The sequence below is a fragment of the Tetrao urogallus genome (genome assembly GCF_951394365.1).
Source record: "Tetrao urogallus genome assembly, chromosome: 8".
Lineage (NCBI taxonomy): Eukaryota > Metazoa > Chordata > Aves > Galliformes > Phasianidae > Tetrao > Tetrao urogallus.
In genome coordinates, this window is record NC_136821.1 from 15918224 (window position 1) to 15941464 (window position 23241).

The 23241-nt window shown below is 34.2% G+C and overlaps 1 protein-coding gene across 2 annotated transcripts in view; it reads left to right on the forward strand.

Moving 5' to 3' along the window:
* SLC4A10 (solute carrier family 4 member 10) overlaps window positions 1-23241 on the forward strand; it is a gene marked incomplete at both ends in the record, with an annotated part of 153269 nt that overhangs the window by 96647 nt on the left and 33381 nt on the right. For both annotated transcript variants that reach the window (XM_079539328.1, XM_079539327.1), the window contains 5 exons: window positions 4021-4209; window positions 15215-15306; window positions 19823-19980; window positions 21736-21823; window positions 22104-22250. In XM_079539328.1, the coding sequence (XP_079395454.1) occupies window positions 4021-4209; window positions 15215-15306; window positions 19823-19980; window positions 21736-21823; window positions 22104-22250 (674 nt within the window). The remainder of the gene's footprint in view (window positions 1-4020; window positions 4210-15214; window positions 15307-19822; window positions 19981-21735; window positions 21824-22103; window positions 22251-23241) is intronic.

The window sequence follows — 23241 nt, forward strand, 5'->3', positions numbered from 1 at the left end:
GACTTTAAAGGTATCTTATTGCCAAAGACGTGCACTTTCTTCTGTAAATTTACTGTGTGTTTTACTTGGGAGTTGCCTGAAGTATTGTGACCTGATGGGCATCCTGTGAACCTAGAGAAACGGACAGAAAGCTGTTACTCTAGTATTTTCTTGCTCATGTTTGTTTGGAACTAGGATGACACCACGTGGCTCTAGCTGCATGTCCTTGTGCAGCATCCACTGCAAGGAAGCTGTAGTGTCTAATAGCCATCTCTGTGGTGAGTGAAAGCAGCCAATCTGCTCTAATGTCTTAACTGACCTTAGGGATGAGATAGATGTGGTTTGCTGTGCTGGGCTTGTACAGGTGAGCCATGCTATACTTGAACTCGGAAGTTTTCAATCCTGATGCTTTAATTCACAATCTTCGTAAAATGTTCACAAGTGATGAGGAGTTATATTTGAATTGGTACAATAACTTTTTAAGTTTGCCCTGAAAATAAATTTAAAGGTGGATATGTTTTATGGTTTTTTTTTGTTTTTTTGTTTTTTTTTTTACAACTAGAGCAGGAAGAATATCTGTCTTTAGAATCTTTAAAAATGTATTAATATATTAATATTAAAATATATATTTTAATATATTAAGTCAAGATTCCTTACAGAGGAAACAACCTGTCTCAGTTATTTCGATGTCAGTAGAAATGGTATGCGAGCAATTAATAGAATGAGTAAAACTATGTTGCTGGGTATTCCATGCATTGCATCTTGTTGAAGACTTTTGTGAAATAATAATAAAAAGATAATCTGTGTCCCTGATTAGAAGGGCTCCACAAGGTGTAAAAGAACATCCAAGAGGAAAACTCTTCAAATGTTTTTTAAAACTCCATGCGCCTTTGTTGCTTAGCGTAGAAAACCTGCAGAGTCTGCATAATGAAGCTCTTATATAGGTGAGATACAGTACTGTGGGGTTATTGGTCTTTTCTCTTTTTTTATTTTATGGAATTTGGAGAAATAGTTATGCGCTCTACATACAAAAGTGCCTATAAGAAACAACTTTGGAAAGTAGATACAGCTTCAGCTGGCGGGATCACATAGTATCATCTTTGTTACAGCAATAAGGAAGTAGTATCTGTTTTGAAAATCATATGTTTAAAATGCTCTAATTTACAATTTACCCTCAGACTTTAAACCATGTTGCTCTTGTTTTCAAACATACCTTTGTAATCGATAGAGCTATCTATTACATCGCAGATCCTGGGACTTTTAAAAGATGTTTTGTAAAAGTTATGAAGAAACTGAAGTGGAATCCATTAGTGGAAGAGAGTAATGGAGACAGACTTTGTTAGTACTATTCAAATCTGTTCAGGTTGAGAGAAAGTGGTCAAAATACAGGAATCTGGAAGTAATTTGAGTGCACTAAAACTATGGCTGTGACTGCAAATAGATTTGTGTTGAATGAATGGCAATTTGGGGGAGTATCAACGTGCAAAAACAAGTTTCCACTCTTCCCAGTTCTGAATGACTTTCTCACTTTCACATGTGGCAGACATGCTGAAGTAAGCAGGAATTTATGAAAACTGGCAACTTAAGGAAAGCCACTTCTTTCGCAGTTTGGAAGAAAATACAATTGATCGCTATAGTAGCAAACACTGCTACCCCCCTGCAGACGTTTTCCGACTGTTAGTGAATCTGTCAGAGCATCCTGGCAAAGAAGAGGATAAGGATATGATTTTCTCTTTTTCCTGGCATTTTCTGTCCTTCAGTGGAACATCTTAAATATCGACATCAGCCTCCAAATTTAAAAGACATTAATGTTTAATGTGCAAAACACTGTAATTCCAGGAATGACAATATAGAAGTGAAGTTCCACTGATCTGTAAGAAAGGTGATGATCACAACTCTAAATATGACTATACAAGAGGAGACCTCTGTTCAGCTCATTTGTTGCCTTAGAGCAAGTCAAGATAATATTTGGTTTTACATTTTGTACAATTTGTCTTTTGTCACCAGAATTAAAAAGAATGGAGACTATTATCTTCTACTTTGTGCCTTAGCCCGAATGCCCCAGGTTATATGATTACTGTCTATTTTTTCCTCTAAAGTTCATATCTCATATGAATTACTGGTCTGGTTTTGGTACTGCACATATTCGTGTACTAAGCCTGTTGGAAAAGAATAGTCTGAAATCTTCAGGATAAGAGTCTCAAATGGCAGTAAAGTTGGGCAGGAAAATGGATACTTTTCTTGGAGTTGGTGTTTTCATTCCTTTTTTTCTTTGTGTTGCAAATCTGTTCTTATTCTTTGCTCCTTCTGAAGAAAATCTACTGAACCCGTTCTCTTGAATTTGTGCTACCCTTTTTTTTGACTATTTCTCTGTTATTACTATGCTTCTGTCTCTTCCATGAGAGTGTAGAGTAATAGAAAAACTCAATCTTGGCAGGGATCACAGAGTCCAGGTGAAGAACTCCCCAGGCAGGCTGTATTAGTTTAGGCACAGTACCGAGTAGTATTACTCCACGATGTGAACTGTTCAGTCAACATATTTGCTAATACTCTGTAGAACGTAATTGTGGAGAGGGTCACAGGTGATGTCTGTCAGGCCAGTACATCTCTTTATGATGAGATGTGGGTACATCTCATGTTTGCATCTGTTGACTCATGCATTGTCTATGGACTTAGCCATGTCTTTTTGTGTGTGTTGACATAAAGAGCTGTTGGGAGCCTCTTCACATTAAGTGAAATATGTAGTTGTGGTTCAGCTCTGAAACTAGCTACATTTAACACACTAAATTTTTATTTGGATGCTGAGAACTTCAAAAAAATAATTATTATTTTTTAATGTAGATGTGGGTAGTTGACTTAGTAATTAAACTCTGCATATAATTATTTAATGCTTTTTATTCTCTCCCTTGTGGTTGGCAATTATCACAGACCTGACAAATTATGTTTCTACTGATGGTGCATCTGTTTTTTATTTTCTTTGCTCTGCTTGCTTTCCTGCTGGGTTTACTGGTAGATATCAATCTGACTCCAGCACAGACTTGTGAGCTGTCTGAATTTTCAGTACAAGAAGTTTTTGACACAGCTTATTATATCACTGTTTTTGTGCAGCAGTTTCTTCTGATGGATATGCAAGGACATTGTGTACTCAAATGCTGTTTTACTTGCTTTTATACAGATTATTATTATTTTTTCCTTCTGTTACGCATTATTACTACTTCTAATAGAATTCCCCTAAATAATCACTAAAATAATGCTACAAAATTCTCAACAGTTCTTTCCCATTTGAAATGTATAATTTATCTCTTAATTAATATATCTGAATGTTAGTATGTGAACGTTTTCTGCCAGTGAACTGCAAAAGTGACTGATTTTTATTATTTTTTTTTTTTAGCATAGGGATTATTTTTACTCACACATCCATATAGTGATACTCTTGCATGGACATATGCATTGGGTAAGAGAGAGATTCTATTGGTTATTGGTATCTTACCTCATTTAAAAAAAAAAAACAAAACAAACAAAAAAAAAAAACCTAAAAATATACTAAATATACTAAATAAATATACTAAAAAGCAGTACTTTTAATGATCTTCTGTGGTAAGTATGAAAGGAATCCAAAAATTATTTCTTCTGAGAAGACAGTTTTTTGTATCAAATAAGGTGCTGGTTTTCTGTAGGAGATGATACCTTATATACATCATAATCCTGAGCTTAAAGGTATTGTGTATCGGAATGCTTTGGAAATGATTTCCAAGCTGATTTCCAAGGTGATCTTGGCATGGGAACTTCCAATGTTTTTGAGGTAGTGAGCTTGTTATGTTAATAACCTCTTTTTTTTTTATTTTATTTTATTTTATTTTTTTCTGACACATTTAGATGAAACATACCATTGAATTTTGTTGTGCTAAAGGAACAGATATCTTTGATTTATAATCCTGTAGGATGCTAACTTGTTACTGCAACTTCTTTGAAATTTTTTCGTCTTTCCCCTCTTTTGTTGTGTTTACGTGCTTATTTATTTATTTATTTATTTATTTTCAGATATGATTCTGGACCAGCAGGTGGGCTCTGGGCAGCTCAGTGAGGATGTTCGTCATAGAGTTCATGAGGCATTACTGAAACAGCATCACCATCAGAACCAGAAGAAACTGAGCAATAGGATCCCAATTGTGAGATCCTTTGCTGATATAGGAAAGAAGCAATCTGAGCCACATTCCATGGATAAAAATGGTAATGTATTACTTTATTTTGCATTTTGAACTTTCAGTAAAATCTACCTGTACAGTGTTGCTTGTTCTTTGTACCCAGAGTTTGAACTTCAGTCATCACGCTCTGCAAAGTTCCTGTGTAAAACATAGAACCTTTCATATGCGAGAGTGGTTCCTCTTATACATTTAGTAACACACTTGTTTAACTTTGAAATTCAAATATCTGGAACAACTCAGTGCTGTGCAGAGATGTCCAGCTGAACTAGTTCAAGTGTTGCAGGCAGGTTAGCTTTGTCAGTGTGTCATTCTGTAATTGGTGTGGGATGTTGTTCCCAGTGCAGGACTGCTTGAGTACATGCTTGACGCCATATGCAGTGCATTTCAGATTTCATAGTTGACTTTGCAGGGTTAAATTGAGAAAATTATTTTCAAGACAGTGTTGGGGAGAGAACATGAGCTGTACCTAATTCCTTCAGAAAATCAGTAGTTGGAAAATTATGCTTATGAAAGCATTGAATGAGCAAGTCTGCAGACTGGTTTGACAGGAAAATATTTATTTTTTTCTTACTTTTTATAGAAGCCTTTATAAGCTTATTGTTATACGTAACTGTAGTGAAAATATTTTCTTATTGCCTCTTATTTACGTAAAAACAGGCACATCTAATGAAACTTGCAGATATTTACAATTAACTCACTGGCATTATCCGCTACAGTATTACTGATCCTCCATATCCAGTATAATCACAATACCTGGACATTTTAGTCTGAGCACCACTGGATGGTAATTAGTGACTCTTATTCCAGAAGTTGCCTTGGTTGTAGTGAATTCTTAGTCCATCCTACTGTGTCTCTGTTCAGGACTCTACTGAGCTCACCTGCAACCTGGGGTGGAGGGGGGAGGATGAGGAAACAGCCAAGCACAGAGAAGCTGTAGGATGAAAGAGGAATGTGTATGCTGTGAGGTTTAGGATGGAAGGAGACTGAGAGTATTGTAATGAGTTTTGGTCTGGAAGCTTGAGATTGTCTATACAGAGATAAGATTACTTTTGGTTTCAGGGACAGTTTACTAGTTTCACTTGCTGCTGTGTAAAGATTCTAATAGGTACTTCTAAATCTATCTGCTTCCATGAGGAATGCTGTAAGACCTGAAAGAAAATGTACAATTTCATCTGAAGAGGTATTAAATAGAATTGTACTGATCATGTCAAAATATCATTTCAAGAGTAAGAGAAATTTTTTTTAAGATTTGAGTTTTTGTATGTATGTATGCACAGAAGCAGTAAAAATATGTTGGATGATTACCCATCTTTAATGCAACTTTCAAAACAAAACTTTCCTATTTATTTTATTCAGCTTTTGCTGATGGTCTTAAACAAATATTCATTAATAACTGTAAAGAAATGCAATCCTATTTCTCATAATCCATGGGAGAAAAATGGAAGCTTGCAATCCTCAAACTTTCTGTAGTAATTTTTATATGAAAATATGCAATAGATCTCCTTAGAAAGACCCCTCAGGTCAAACCGTGAAAACATCATAAGCTCAATTTCACTAACTCTTTCTGTATTTGTGGACCTGATGCATGCAGCAATTCACTCCAGAAACTTCTCAATTTTAACTACTTTTTTTTTTTTTTTTTTTTTTTTTGTGTGTGTGTGTGTGTGTGTGTGTGTGTGTGTGTGTGTGTGTATCTGAACCTTAGTATCTCTATTTAATTCTCAAAGAAATAGATTCTGATCAGAATCAGTGTAGCATGTTAAAAACCTAGTTTCAGATACTCAACAGTTAAGTGATTCTATAAGTAGGGATTTTTATTACAGGTTTCCATTTGTTTGTCTTTATTGTGCAAGATGAAAAACTACGATTTCTGTTCATGTGCTTTTGTATAGGTCCCTCAGAACTTCTGGTTCAAAAAGTCAGCTGCTTACGTTATGTTATTTACATTAAGATTAAAAAAATAGTAAAAATACAACAAAACAAATCTAAATGATCGTACGTACATTTATCCAGGATAATTCAGCCTTTTATCTAAATTACAGTAGAGCTTTCCAAAAAGGGTCTTTTTGGATACAGATGTCTTTTAATCAGTTTGAAGTGCTGCTCTTCTGCTTGCATTCCATAAATGCTACTGCACATTAGGGACTCTCTTGTATTGAGCTCTTCAAAATAGATGATGACCCTAGGATAAAATAAAGAAGGGCTGATTTATTCTGAGTTTCTATTTTTTATCCATTGATCTATTAAAAATTTGTAATCTTATTTTATTATCTGAGTTGTAAACATTATGCTAATTTTAGTACAGAATAAATCTCCAGTCTAAATTTTTGGTTTTCCAAACATGATCTTTTTTTTCTCTTCAAGACAACTGCAGATAAGCATCTCATGGGCTTTAAGACATTGTTAATTATATCTCTGGTGTGGGTAACCTACCACAATAAATGGCGTGTAAGTTATGCAGACATTATGCTGAGATGCTCATCTTTCAGGAGCTTTGCTGTCATTAGAAGCATCAAGAGCAGGAATTGAGTCTTGTGACCATTTTCTCTTGCCATTGCCTCATGATCCAAATACTAGAGTTCAGCTACAGTATTATACTCACTGCAGCAACATATTTCTTTTCTGATTACTGTGGAACATGTGTACAAGCTTCTCTTAATGATACAAAAATGAGTTGTTACAATACAACTCTGGGTCAGGTGAAGGTAAGAAAAATGAGCTAAATATGTAAAGAAATTGAAAAAAACAAAATTGAGAGTTATAAACATCTAATGCTATTGTTTGTTGGTTACACTCTGAGACACCTTTTTGTTTCCTGAGAACAAACTGGTACAATCCGATCAAGGCATAATTTTCACCTATTAATACCCATTTGTGCACAAATATTGTGTAGAATGTTTGTTCAAAAGAAAATATTTCATGTATTGTCAACAGTAGTGGTACTGTTCCCTCTCCTTATTATTAAAGATGTAGAGAGAGAATACGTGCAGCCCAGAATATATAGAGAGATGAACATACAGCCCAGAGATGCGTTTACCCTTAAGAAGGACCACTTAATTTTTCCATGTTCAGATGAGTTCAGAGTAAGTTACTGTTTATGGCTGTAAGGAGATTCTCAGTTTGGTTAATTTTATTTTTGGTGTTGACAGGTTAGCTGATAACAGTCCTCAGCAGCCTGTAGTTTGTGAAATAAATGATTCAGAGGAGTTGCCGTGTAGACTATGTGGTACAGCTGAAGGTGCAAAACCCCTTCTTTATCCAAGTTCCTTACCCATGGTAGTTTATCAGTGCTTCCATTTTCAGACACTCAAGAATGAAATCTGAAATGAAGACATGATCTTAAATTCCACACGTGGTTGTGCTGCTGTCAGTCCACTGTGATAACTTTGCTGGAAGTTGGTTGTACATATGTACTCCCCCCCCTTTTTTTTTTTTTTTTTTTTTTTTTTTTTTTTTTTTCTTTCTTAAATAGTGTGCCAGACCATCTAGTTAATTTGCTTTGTATTGAGTAGTATTATCTTTTGTTTACAATGGCTTTTCTTCACATCCTCTGCAGGGGTAAGATGTCAGAGTGCTATGCATTTACCATGCATTTTTAATGCTACCATGCTGTGTTTAACTTTCACTTTTTCATTAAGCATCAAAACTGTGAGAGTTAAAAGCCTGCTTTTGATGTTCCAATAAAAAGTGACAGTCAAATTTGGCATAAGAGCAGCAAAAATATATTTCTTTTCAAGTCTAATTTGACTCCAAATACCCCTAAATAGAGGGTTGCAGTAATTTTAGCATAAATACTCTAAAAGGTAGGTTAAAAGTAGGAATCTTTGTCATTGTTAAACCTATAGGAAGTTTGACTTGAAAAGCAATTTAACCTATTTTTATGGGGATTAATAGGGTTTTTACTCTGGTATCTGGAAAAGCCAAAGACCATTGCAAATTTAGAACACTTTTCTACTAGTACCACAGGAATGCTAAAATAATTTCATAAGTCTCTCCTTCTCTAAAATGTTCTACAATTCAGAATTTAAGCAAGTGAAGTATGGGAAATTAGCAGATTCAATGAAAATCAAGCTAAGAAAAGCAATTCTCATGATGCACACATTTCCATTACTTTAATTAGCTATTTCATTTTTAATATAGGTTTCAGAGTACGTGTGTGTGTATACATATGTAATGGGATCTAGCAGAACTTTTACTGATTAAAGTTGAAGAAATGAGAAGATATGGCAGGATTAATGACTTGCAAATTGTTTCCATGCACATTGTTGAAGTGTTCATTATCCATAATTGCATGATCTTTTGCATGTTTTCTGTTCCATATACATGCCAACTATAACTGCTGCTTCTTCTTTAGCATCTGAACAAACTATTAGTGCAAAAACTCTGTTATACCACACATCGTGTTTGATTTTGAGAAATTTTGAAATTCTAAGTTGTTTATTGAACTGCCAAGGAGCTTGAAGAAATCAGTGGCATGTTAAATTAAGGGTCTTCAGAATTAACTGAACAAGTTGCTGGAGCAATTTACTTTGACAGGTTCTTTTTCAAGCATTATTCAAGTTAGTTTGGTTGGTATGTTTGGTTAATTTGGACTTTGTTGTTTGTGTGAATATGAGCATATACAGAGTCATGTAAGTCTATGCTTGGCATGGGATTAAGAAGAGTATCCAAGTAAGTCTAAATTACCAGTTCTCCAATGGTGTTCTTCGCTCTACTCAATTTTTATGCCAGTGATAGCTTACAGCATGTGAAATTTAGATGGTATTAGTAGTACTATATGGAGACAGAGGAGCATTACTTGGAGCCCCCTGGAAAGGACATTTCTAGGTATGTGACCTTCATTTTAGAAGCTGGTCACAGTGAATGCTATATGTATAACAGATTTCTACCAGTGGTGATTTTGGACCATATGGGTTCCTCCTGCTTTCCTTGCAGTGCAGGCAGGTCCACTGTTAGTTAATACTAGCTCAAACTATCTAGTACTGTGTTTCTTTATATGCTTTTTGAATGTATGTATTTTAATCAAAAATATATTATCCACAGATTTTTATATCACTAAAATATAACTTATATTTTAAAACATTTTCATTTGATATATTTTTTTTCATATTTCCTCGTACCCATGATAAAATGTGTAAATCTGTATGTATAAAGCTGTATCATTCATTTTTGTATTTCTTCATTTTGCTCTGTCTTTGTTGTGTCTGTCCCTAACAGGCTCATCTCATCTCTGTATCTTCCTCATCTCCTATCCTTTGGGTTCTGTAAACTCCCTGAAGGTTTGGAGGTAGTATAAATACCTATTCTTGCTTGGGCTTCAGTTCATTTCAGGTGTACACCCATGTCTTCATCTGAGTTTCTTGACAGCATGCAACTTCTTGCTGTAGTGATTAAAAAGTATCTCAGACCTTTGTCAGCAGCCATGGCAGTTATGAGAAGCTTACATGGAATGATGTTATTTTTTTTAGTGGGAGGGGAGTTATTTTGGATACCATTTTTTTGTAAATCCGTTATATTGCATCTATTTTTAAAATTGCAAATCATAGCATTTTAGTTTTGACTGCATGACTTCATATGAATTATGTTTGAGATTCAGGCTTAGTGTTAGAATAGTGAGTGAAATTACTTCTGTATCCCCTTAAATTGTATATTTTTAGCAAGCACCAAATTCTGCTTGTAGTTATCCAGGTACAGTGGAAGTATGATTTGAAATGTTATTAAGAGACCTGAAAATACATATGAAATTCACTCTGCAAAGGTGGTATCACTACTCTGTTATATTAGAATTTTAATATATACTTTGGAAAACTTACTGCTTTTCAGTCTTTGAATTTTAGTCTAAATGGACAGCAAGTGCATTTAGATTTGGCAAGTTGGTGACAAGTTACAGTGAAAAGCCTGAAGACTGTGATAGTTGGCTTGCAAATCAGATTTTTTTTTTTCTTCTGAATGGGAAGAAATGCATATGGTTTAGAAAAATAAACTAGTTTTTTCCAATTGAATTTCCTTTGAAGTGTCAGATACATCCAGTTTTTTTTTCCATTAACTGTGATTTTTTTTTTTTTATCTGAATAGATTGTACTTGGTATTTGTCATTTGCATTCTAGAGACCTCTTGTATTTTAACTAAAAAATACAATATTCATAGTTCAATGTCTAAAGCTTTAAATTTTAGAGACTAACAGTATATTGTATGTGAACTTAATTTACTGTAATTTTTTTATTTGACAAGACTAATCATCATCTCAAAATGTGAAGTTCTGAATCTGCAAATGCAGATATCCATTAGTGTAACAAATACAGACCTTAACGTTGACTGATTTTATATGGTGTGACTTTGCATGACATAATTGCTTTGTGTGAATTTTGGCTCTAGTGAAAGCTCTGGCAAGTTCAAATTATCTGGATAAAAGTCCAACCCTTCATACCAATTTAAAATATAATTAAAAAATTAAAACTGTTGATATTGACATTTTAATACATAGATAAACCTTAGCACTCATTTCAGTACCAATTTACCTGTTAGATATTAAGTTCTTTTTTGTGTAGGCTGGATATTTCAATGATAATACATTTGTCTGCTACTTCGAAAATCTGAATAACTTTCTGATGACATCTCAAAGAAAGTGACTTCATTCATGTAGACGAACATGCAGGATAAATCACGGCTTTTAAACTTCAGATTTTATAAGTACTCCAACTATTACATTAGACTTTAAAACAAAACAATATTTATGCCATAAAATACATGAATAAAAATTTTGCTTGAGTGGGTTAAAACAGAACTGTCAAGGGTGGAATAAGGAAGAACAGAACAGGAGGGATGTTGCTACCTTTGTGCCCTCTCTTAAGAAATTGGTGGATTATGTCTTCATCATTCTTGCCAGCTTAGTGCGCATACTGACAATTTGAAGAATCAATATACCATTTCAGTTATGACCTCACTGAATTTCAAGGTTGCCTTAAAATCAGAAGATATGAATGTCTTTGTTAGGTGAAGCTCAGAATTGTGTCTTCAAAGAAGATATTTAAAGCCTGGTTAGAGTTAGATGATAGTTGTTTGTGTATTTGTTTGTTTTGGATATAGTGCTTCAGATGTTCATTTGAACATTTGGATATGTTTGGATATTATAAAAGTAAAATTTGGAGAAAACTTAAACAGTGTAGTTGTATTTCAGAGATGATTTGATGCAGTGGTGACTGTTGAGGTTTTAGTAGAAATCGGGAAAGAAATGTGTATTGTTCTTTTTTTTCCTTTTCTTTTTTTTTTTTTTTCAGTCCAGGTGTTGTGTGACAGCTCCCCCCTTCATTTGCCTAACTCTTCAACTATCTGATGTTACCTGGGGTCATCATAGTGTTGATAATTGTGTCCTTCACTCAAAGAAAACAACCGGCTGCTGAAATTAAAATGCACTTGAGGATAAAGCACATACATGCATTAGCAAACTGAACAATGAATGGGAAAACCAGTGTAACATGGTGATGTATATGTTCACTAGGTAGCCATCAGTATAATTCTCGACTTACTCCATTGATATTTTCTTATTCACCTCAAAGAAGTCTCCATTAAGTCAACATGAAATTTTACACAAAGTTCAGGCTACCTTTGTGGCTTCGTAGGTCTGGAACAGAGGAAGCTACCAGGTATGAAAACAGTCTGGTCTTTCAGACATTTTTGCCTGGAGAGAGGCACCATAGCACAGTATCTACCCATTTGAAGTGTAAAATACATGGGTGTTTAGTAAACTACACGTGTGGGAGTAAAAATCTCTCCAGATAGCAGTTGCTTTTTATCTTACTTTCTCTGGGAGGACCACATGGAGATCAGGTTGCAGATTCTTATTTTGCAGATTGTATTGTTTCATAACAAACATGTTTCTGCAGCATATTATTGTATGGATAACAAAAAGTGAAATTAGCTATCTTCTCTACCTTGTATCTTTTTGATTGTTATTCAATCCAGTGAAATTAAAAACAGAAACAAAAGTCTTCGTTGTTCCGAAATCCAGAAAGCTGTCTGAAGTTACAGTTATTTAAACATCTCTTACTGCCTCAAGGTAAAAGTTGTGTTGTAGTCCAGCATATGGGAAAATCAAAGTCTGAGGTCTTCTGTTGGCACAGAAAAAGAACATATGTTATTCTTATAAACTTCACACACTTGCTGTTTGTGACTTTTATTTCCTACCATGTATTCCTTTAGTCCCCCCCCCCCCCCCCGCAAAAAAAAAAAAAAAAAAAAAAAAAAAAAAAAAAAAAAAAGTGGACACAACATTTAAAAGTTAGCATTTTGGACTATTAAGGTAACTGCTTAGGGGAATTTTCACAGTTCAAATTATGATTGTAAAACTTATAGTGTTAAAACTTCAGTATTTATGACAAATGATCCATGTTCCAATGGTCAGAGTTATTTTCTCCCATGTAGGTATTCATGTTCTCATTTTTTTTTTTTTTGAAAGTGTGGGTCCAGAAAAACCATAAATGTAAATCCCTAATTAGCAACAAAATGATCATAATTACTATTTCTTTTGCTTTCCTGTGCACAAAATCTCTATAACATGATGTGGATGTTAGTATGAGTGATTATTACAAATATTTCCTTTGGTATAGATCTTAGAATAAGGAGGACTCTCTAAAAGGAAGAAAGTAAAAGTTAAGTAAACTTAAGACTTCCTGGTAGAAATATTCCCTGTAAATTTTATGGCTTCTATTTTAGGATTATTTAAAGATTTTTTTTTTCTGTTACATTATTAAAACTATCAAAATACTGCAGATCCCATATTAATATAGAAATTATTTTAATAGAATGCTAGAGGATCTTTCTTATAAAACTACATAAACTTAATAGAGATAAAATAATGGCATTAAGTAGTGTATGGGTATCCTTAGTGTTAAGGTGATGGTGGAACTATGATAGTGACACTTTAAGTTCTAATTAAAACAGAGAAGTTGAATGGCCATTTATAAGAATCTTGCACATTTAGTAATTGATGGCTTCCAATTTGAGGAAGTTGTCCCATGTTATATTTAGGAATTCATAGTTTTAACATTATTTTAACATACATTCCTTGAAGTTACAATAATATGTTGTTCTGAAATTAATCCAGAATTCCTGTCATATAACAATTCTGATATTGACTTATTTTTAACTGCTTAGTTAAGTAACATAATAGTCATGTCTGTTTTTCTGTTTTTTTTCTGTTTATTTCACTGGAGTCCTAGGAGGAAGCCCTTATTTCTGTTTTTATTTTTATCTTTGTTCTGAATCTGAGATAAAATTGAAATATTTACATTTAATAAGATTTTTATGAATGATTTTTGAAACATTCTATGCCTATGCTTCCTAAAAGTGAAACCTCTCTTGATAATCTATCAGTATGCTTCACAAGTCTAAAAACTGATTTGTGGCATGAGGCTTTTGCTTAGTGGGAAATGAAATGTTGATTTTGATGAAAACCAGCCTTTTTGTCAGCAAGTGTTTATACTGAAAATTTGTGGCCAGAGTTAGAGAGGGATATTGAACTGCTCAGTTTTCACAGAAGCTGAATGCTGTAGTTTTCTGACCACAGCTGAGTTTCTCTTGCAAGTCTGTTGTCCTGTTCAGTTTGCATCCTACAAAGTGTTCTGTTTCCTGACTGTGGCTGAGGACATGCTTGGACTACAAATGGATGTAACAAAGATGCTGAGGGTACATGATGGCTTTTTGATTTGCTCAAACAATGTGCCTAGCTTAGGATTGTCTTTGTAGTCATATGTCGTGAACATATGGTCTTTGTTAGTACTCAAGTTTGGATTGATTTTTGCCAGAACCAGTGTTTTTGCATCATAAATTCTTAGTCATATGAGAGACTTTATTTGCTATGGATACAAATGTATGCTGGGCACAAGATACTGATTGTTGGCCAGTTGGACTCTACAGTTATTCCTGAGTATGTGCTACAGCAGTACTTTTTCCTGTTGATTTGTTTTGGCGTTCAGAGCTATAAGCAGGCCCTGCCATGCCAGGGAGAGCATTAAGGGTAAAGGCAGAGAGGCTCATCAACCCAGCTAGTTTGTGTTGCTGCTCTACTGCCTGCATCACAGTGTGCGTGACCTCTGGCTGTGCATGGGAGTAATGCTGGCATTGTATAAAGTAAAATATATTTTAAGTTGTTACTTAATCTTGTTTTTCTTTTCAAGCTTTTGCTGTCAAAATTTAGTTGGTCACAAGACTTACAGTTGGCTTACATGAGATTGAGGTGTGCTTGAACACTTGTTATATTGAGACATTTTATAAAGATTCTGTAAAGTACTGTACTAAATCCTTGCAAGAATTTTTGAAAATGTGTTCGCCGAAACATTTGTTCTATATATGCCAAGTTCAGTGTTCAATACTGAGATGAAATCATCTTAATTTCCAAAATGTCTTACTTATATTAGCCCACTCTTATGCTAAGTTTTGTAATATTTATATAATCAGAATGTTGTTATACGCATGAGTAAATATATGGATATTAATACTCCTGTCTTATTCAGTAAGGAGTAAGCTTGCAGAGAGATATTGCCCCAAATTGGCAGCTCTTCAAAGTAGTTAAAAAACAAAACAAAACAAAAAAACAACAGACAGCAAAGCAAAACTATATGAATGCAGGACTTTATTCAAGTATAGCACCTCGAGAAACAAAAAGCTTTAATTGACACAGAATCTTCAGTATCTGCGTGACATAGTTTAGTGCTAGTGGTGGCAATGGTGATGAGAAGACGGTTGGGCTAGATGATCTGATAGGTCGTTTCCAACCTTGTGATTCTATGATTCTATGATCTTAGATTGTCTTATTTTCTGAGTTATGTTCTCCCACTCTTAGCTGCATGTGGTAAATATTCCCTTTTGAGAATGTTACTATAAATAAGTATATAAATAAACATCATGTTTATATGTTTCATATACACTTGATATGGAATGGATGTCACTCTTTAATTCTAGCAACTATTTCACTGAATCTTGCTTTATTTATAGAAGTGAATGTTAGTATTCTGTAATGGTATTTTTTTTAGCAGGTCAGATTGTTTCCCCACAATCTGCTCCAGCCTGTGTTGAGAACAAAAATGATGTGAGCAGAGAAAATAGCACTGTTGACTTTAGCAAGGTAAGTATGTTCAATGGTGGCAAATGGAACTTCATGATTACCAAACAGGTCTTCTAAATACATTGAATGTATGTGAGTTAGGAAAAGTCATGAAATGCACTTTTTTACTTGAACATTAAAAATTTTCAAGTACTGCAATAATGTTTATATGTAACAGCAACAAAAAAAATTCCTCATTTTCCTGGTAAATTACTGGTAATAAGAAATGACGGTCTAAGAATGTGGATATCCATTTGTTGGACCAAAGTATAGTAGGTGTATAGCTGGAGGGGAAGTTTTTACAAATGAACAAAAAATTGCCTCAGTAGAAAGATAATTGAGAATTCTTGTAATTTGAATTTACCTTTCAGATTTGTACTCTTTGTAGAAGTAAAACATGAATGTAAACTGTGTTTTTTATAACCTGAACTTGTGGATTCCTGATGTCTCAAACAGAATGTGTTTCTGTAAACCTATAACTTAATACTTCTGGCAAGCCAAGATATTTCAGTACGCATCACAAAAGATGTTAGCTGTTCAATAGTGGAGATTGCAATGACAGTTCAATGTTAAATAGCAAAGAAAAGAGTTCAGCTTCTCAGCTTTAACGTAAAGGAGAATCCTAATTTAAGAAGTCTGTATGTATCTAAAACAAACTGTCACATTAGATGCAGATGATAGACCTGACAGGAATAAGTGGCTTCAGCTGACGCATTAATACAACAAAGGTTGAGTTGTGAAGAAAGGTAATTTAAACCAATATTCTGAAGAGCAGCACTTTTGAATCTGTTGAATCTTAATGTTAGTACAACTGAGCTAAAAGTAGAGTTATGTGATTGCTCCATCTGGTGCCAGAGATATTTCCTAGCAGCAGTAGCTATTTGCACCGGTTGAATTCTTGACTGAACATGCCAGACTAGAAATGATATATGGCTGAGATGAAGATGGGAAACAGATCTTATTGTCAAAGATAGTGAGAAGAAAGGAAGAGGGTTGGGGATGTATTGTGGACCATAGCTCTTCAGAGGTAGCAAGGACTATAAACTGAGACATGATAAAAAGTTGCAGACTAACCTTTAAAAATGTTTTAAATTAAGAATACAGAAAATCATATGTGATTTTGGTTTGCTGGTATTAATAGAATTGTTAACTGAAAATAACTGATCTGCCAATTGTTCTAGCATCAAGGTAATGGTGCTAAACATAAATAAATCTGGCTATTCAAAATTAAACCATACTGAGTTGAAGCTTGTAACAGCCTAGAGGAGATGATGTGACCTTCAGTTGTGCTTTTCTTGCTTATTTCCACTATTTCTTTGAGTTTTGCAGGCTCAAATCCCAATCCATTATCTAGCTGCAAGTTTTTCCTCCTCCTTTTTCTTTGTATTAAACTAGAACGAAGGCTGCAACAACTCATCCTTTAGTCTCTTCAGTCTCTAGTTGTGTAGTGCTGGAGCACTTCCTTTATTTAGTTAAATTACATGAGAAGAAATCAACATGTCATCTTTGGCTAGGTTCAGCAGTGTTGGATACCGGCAAGGATGTCAGGATATGAAAGAAACGTCTTCTGTTTGCTGAAATGAATTGAGAGACTTCTAATCTAAATACCTTTTCTTTTTTTCTTTCTTTCTTTTTTTCTTCTTTTCTTCTTCTTCTTCTTCTTCTTTTTTAAACCGTCTTTAAATACGTCTATTTATCCCTTTGAAGATGCATACGTAAAGTACAATTTCCACTTGAAAGGTGCTATTGCACATAACTCCCAGTGGTTATAATTGGAATTATGTGCACAGATTGAGAGAAAAGTAGAGCAGTACACTAATTTTCTCTTGAGTATTGTGCTCTAATTTTGTTCTACATACTAATGTCATTTATCTTCTCCAAAAAGACAACTTTAACTTCTTTGTGTATTTTATCTTTGCTAATCTATCTCCCTTGGGCTGCTTCTAATGTTTCGAACTTTGGAGTTGATTCAAAAAGCTGACTTAATCTGAATATGGCACCAATACTACTGATTGTATTAGTATCTATTTATGAATAACATGAGGGCACATCACTATAAGCTGTCTTGAGTGTTACTTCTGTAACCTGAAGAGGGATGTTTGTAGTTGTAAATGTGTCACTCTTTCTCTGGGAATACTTTGTATTCTCAGGACCCAATGAAAGTGGTTGAAATGGTCTGTCACTCCTCTACTTCGAGCTGAGCCAGTGAGCAGGGTGGGGATGGCAGTGTAACAACTGTTTCTGGCTGAGCTCTTATACTGCTGCTTGCCCTGGAGGCTGAAGTGATCCTCAAGTGTCCTGAAATATGTAATGCATTAAGGGACTGCAGCCTGTTTTGGCAACATTTCTGTGCTCCATGTGTAAATGGTATTTCTGAATCAAAACTGTGTCCCTATACTTAATGTAGCTTAATTTTTTTTTTTCTTCCCCAAATATCACGCAAAACAATCAGTTTGTTTTTGAATGCTTCATGACTCTGTTTATAAGTAAATTTGATTAATACAGATCAAGGCTTTCCTGAGGACTGATTTTTTTTTTTTTTTTTTTTTTTTTTTTTTTTTTTTTTTCCTGTTTGTCTTCATTTCAAGTTGTGTTTGGTTCCTGGGAGCCCTCCCCCTCCTCCTTCAGTCATTGAGTTGAGGTTCCCTGCAGGGGAGCAAACTCCACATTAGTCATTTACTTATGTGCTTAATCGAAGCCTTCTGGGGCTATTAAATGCCACATCGTGAATATGCATCAATTTGGGGTTAAGACTAAGATGTGATGAGGACTATCCAACTAAAGACTTCTTGTAATAAGAAATGTATGATGGAGCATGGTGGATAGATTAGGTGAAGCATTTGAAGGATGTAACTTTTGCCATTGCCAGATGATGCACTACAGGGCTACCTCTGCTTTTATTAGGTAACAGAAACAGCACCTCAGTTTTGCACGTTTTTGGTCATTTGTTGCAGCTTTTGGGTCTCTGTTCAATAACATATAGATTTTAGAATCTCAAGCTGATCTATTAACAGGAAACTTGTCTCGAAATATTTGCTGGTAGATAAGAGAGTATATCTGAAAGATGTGAATCTTGGTCCTTTGGTCTGTATGTTAGTGGACCTTAAAATGACAGCTGTAGCATGTGGTATATGAGACATTAGGTTATTAAATTTGTAGAATGCACATTGTTGTGTGTGCCTGAAAGATTATTTTATTTATCTCAACTATAATTTATGTAAGTTGCCAAAATTAGATGCAGAATGAATTTGTTTATGTGTTGTATTCAAGTCTAAAGAGTTATTTTGTGGTTTGAGTGGGCAACAGAAGAATTTATCTCACTAGTAGTTTTAAAAAGTACTTGCACTCCAACCTCTCAGGTTGATTTGATGGCGGTTAGACTTTGTGAGGTGTTGGTCACCACGCTTGATTAGCTCAGGGGTAGCATTAGGCACCTCTTTGTGATCTTAGAGAAATTCAATTTCAGATACAGGCAACTTGATCATATCTGAATTCTGATTTAGTGCCAGAGCCATTTGCATGAAAGCAATTTTCTAAATATTATCAAAACCCATGCATGCTAGTACTGACAGATGGTTGGAAGATAGACATTAAAATGGTCCACTTTAACAGTTTATGTTGGATTTGGTTGCTGTTGTTGTGTTTAGATTAATAAAAGGAAAGCAAATGACAAAATTCATGTATTTTGAAATGTAGACAATACTGGTGTATAATGAAATCAAACATACATTATATACTCTATTTCTCCATGTCAATTTTTGTTACAAACTGTCAACTGACACTGAGAAAAGTAAATACAAATGAGCTCATTCCTAAGCAAATACCTAGAGCTGACATAGTAATGCCATTATGAAGCTGCTTTTTTGTCTCTTCCTACCCTTCCCCTGGAGAAGTCAACATCAGAGCCTTAAAACTCCAAAGTTTTTCTTCTGCTTTGCTCTTTCAGCTTACTCCTTTGAGACAATTATGGTCCTAGCTTTTCTGTTGTTTTCAGTAGAAGAAAAGTGTATTCCATTAAATATGAAAACTCCAGAGTAGTGGAAGGGGGGATTTGGGGTAGTGGAGCCTGTTCTTTTTTTCTCACAGAGAAAATGTAATATGGCAACTATGAACCATGAATTAATCAGTTTAACAATTATTTATTATGCAAAAATTAGATGTCTTCATTTCTTCTACTGCAATTAATTATGTTATGAATGTTGATGCTGCTATGATTTTTATAAAATTATTAAATAGGAGATTAATATTATATGCCTAACAAGACTGTGGTGCTTTCTTTTTTTTCATTATAAATGATTTCTGGAGTATTTTAGCTATGTTTTTAAGATAATGTTAGTCAAATACTGAAAGATCAGTTTCTCTTTTTGAGAAACACCTTTATTTTTGAAAATATTGCTTTTTCAAAAGACAGAAGTAAAAGCTGAAGAATTAAAATTATTGTAAAAATTAAAATATATAATGCAGCAAGTGACCAAAATGGGGGGAAACAGAAATCCTTATCTGTAACTCATAGGATAATTTGATATCATTTTCCCAGGTTGACTTACATTTCATGAAAAAGATACCACCTGGAGCTGAAGCATCAAACATCTTAGTTGGTGAGCTGGAATTCCTGGACCGGGCAGTTGTTGCTTTTGTTAGGTTATCGCCTGCAGTGCTGCTTACAGGACTAGCTGAAGTTCCGATTCCAACTAGGTACTGTTAGATTCGTTTCTTTTCATGTTTTCCTAAGTACCTGTTGGAGGCACGTGTTGTGACCTTCAGCAAATTTCATCTCACCATGAGTTGACATCTTTCTACTTGCAATTTAATTATGTATATTCAGAAACGCACATAAATATGTGTATGCATCTTCTGACACGTGCCGTTAATGTGTGATTAGATTTATTCTTTGTGGAAGTAGAAAATATAGTTTGTCAGTTTACAACATGGGGTTAATAATTTACAAACTCTCAATTCTATAGATGAAATACTAGGAAAAAGCAGCAAAGCAAACTGGTAGAACTTTAATCTGGAACTGAAATTAATCTTGTGATACTGCAGAATTAAGTCCAGAAGAAAAAAATAGTGGAAAAAAAAAAAAGGGGTGTTTAAAAGGAAAAATTCAAACTATATGGTTTAATTGGCTAGGGATTGTTAATGGATAAAGAACATGCTGTGAATATGCATCCCTAAAACTCTGTAGATACTTGCATGAATGGAAATGTAACTTTTGACCATAAATTTTTATTAGATTATATTTTTCTTAGATGAAATTTTTTCTCATGAACATTTTGGCATTGAGGACAATTTATGAAGACTCATTTTAATGTCTAAAATATGCTTTGTAGCCAAATATTAAGCTTCTAAGTAGATCTTTGTTGTTGTCTGTTGGGGCTAATTTGGATCAAAGCTCTATTCTCCCATATCTAAATTCACTGGCTTAACTATTATGCAGCCTCTCAACTTTGTTGTTGTTGGCTTGGCTTTGAGCGCATGTATTCTGTTTCTCTTTCTTCTTATCTTTCCCTGTTTTTATAAAAATAGAATTTCATCAGAAGACAACACTGCGTTGCAGTTATTTATGGCCTTCATCTAGGAGATGAAAAGCTCAGACTCTGATTGTTGCTCACAGTCAGATAAATAGTATAAAATTTGCTTTAATTTTTAATTTCTTTGAATGTGACTTTACGTCTTTTACTTGTACACGTGTATAAAAGTTACTGAGATACTGAGTTAAATTTTCGAAATAACAGGAGCTTTTTTCTGCATAACCTCTCCCACAAAGAAACCCATGACAATGAAGACAGTACAGAGGTCGTGATTTTTTGGCCTAGAGAAAATTAAGAAATTAAAAATTAGGATAATTAATATTTTTTGCAAAATACTTGATTTAGAAATAATGATTTTCATTAGTAAAAAGTTGTTTTTGCATTTTTACAAACCTGGAAACTACAATTATTTCATCTGATAAACCCATCCTGTGCATTTTAAAGAACCCAGAGTAGAGGTTAGAGTCTTCTTACTGGGAGGAAAGATGAATTGAAAAATATTTTCATTCAGAGGTAACTTCAAAATCAGAAAAAATGAAATAATACTTCTGTAACTACCATAAAGTCATTAGTTCCATGACATTAACAGAATTAACGTTAATGTTTTCTGTATGTAGTATATATCTGCATATGTTTATTATGTAAGATAAGGTTTGTTACATAAGGGGGTTTTGATAGTCTTAGTCTTAATCAGAAGTCTAATTGTGAAACTTAGGATATATTTCCACAAGTTGTTTAGATGTACTTTCTAACCAGAGCTTCATGTTTAAATGTTTATCTGAGGATCTTGAAGGAATATTATACACAGTACTTGATCTGGGATTTTTTTATAGTCCAATTTTCAAATAGTTATTTTGGTAGTATGTATAGTAACTCACATACACCTTCCTTTTACATATTTTCATTTAACTTCTTTCAGATTTTTGTTTATTCTTCTTGGGCCATTGGGTAAAGGGCAACAATATCATGAGATTGGAAGATCAATTGCAACGCTGATGACAGATGAGGTAATTTTATTCTTGATTTGGCTTTAGTCATTTTGTAATGACTGAAGGAGATAATATAATAGAGAACTTGGAATGTGGAACTGCCCAGTTAAATTGATGCACAGATACAATGGTGAAAAAACTTGAATTCTATAACTGCTCAGATTATGCTGCCAGGAGATGATAAAATGAGAGCTGAGCCTAACGTGCAAGGGCATCTTCACTGAGAAGGGGCCATTGTGAAATATTTGGAGTGTTTCATCTCTTTTTCCTTTCACATATGCCTCTTTGATTTTCATAGGTGTTCCATGACGTTGCTTACAAAGCAAAAGACCGCAATGACTTGGTGTCTGGAATTGATGAGTTTCTCGATCAGGTTACAGTTCTCCCTCCTGGAGAATGGGATCCAACAATCCGAATAGAACCACCTAAAAACGTTCCCTCTCAGGTTTGTGCTTGTAAAATTCAGGTGCTTTTAAAGATTGATGAAGTTTTGCTAAGAAGAATTAAGTCTAAATAAGTTAGCATTTAGCAAAGTCGCTGTATGGAAAAAGTCGCTGTATGGAAATATTGTGTGTTTTTTTTGTCTGCTACTTTGCTTTAAGAAAATTGTTGTCTTGAAAACATAGTATAGTGATGACAATCAGCATAGTTCAAAACTATTTCTCTCCTGAATAAAGACAGATGGATCTAAAGATCTTAAATTCAAGGTTAATTGGTAATAAGCATGTTTGATTATTACAAACAGCTGTAGTTTGCTTTTATTCTAAACTTACTGCTATATCTTTGTTTTCTGAAACAAAGAAAAAAAAGCTTAAATCCCAAATATTCTATTATGTATCCTCCTAGAGGTGCTTAGTTTTTCTCTGAAGATGACTCGGATGAAGAAAATATTGTGGAAAAAAATGAATTCTTTTTCTTTTTCTTGTTGGCAGTTTTATAATATTACATGATTGTATCTAAGTACTGAGTGCAGGCTGTTACTGAATGGTGGCTATTGACGAAGCTCTTCAATCAGTATCTATTCTTCTATTCTTTGATAGTTGTAATCCATTTTGAATAATGCGATGCACTTTTAGCCATATAACGTATGATTTGTTATTCGTAATTCTTTTCAAAAGGTGCTGCTCATTATGCAAAGTTTCCAGTGAAGTCAGAATACAATGGCCTGATAAGAGCAAGAAATGATCAAAGCAGCTTGGCATGCTGCTCTTTAAAAATGCTTTCTGATAACAAGATTTTTCTGAGATGAATTCTTTAAATTTCTTACATCACAGTTACTTCTACTTTTTCAGGTTACGCAGCTCCCCTACTGCTTATGAAGAGGTTATGCTGATGAATCTTACAATAAAATTTAAATGTTCGGTCTTTCAAGTTTTGAAGTCTGATTTTTTCGCTAGGTTTGTGTTTGGTTGTGAAAATCTAAGAAAAGTATCTTT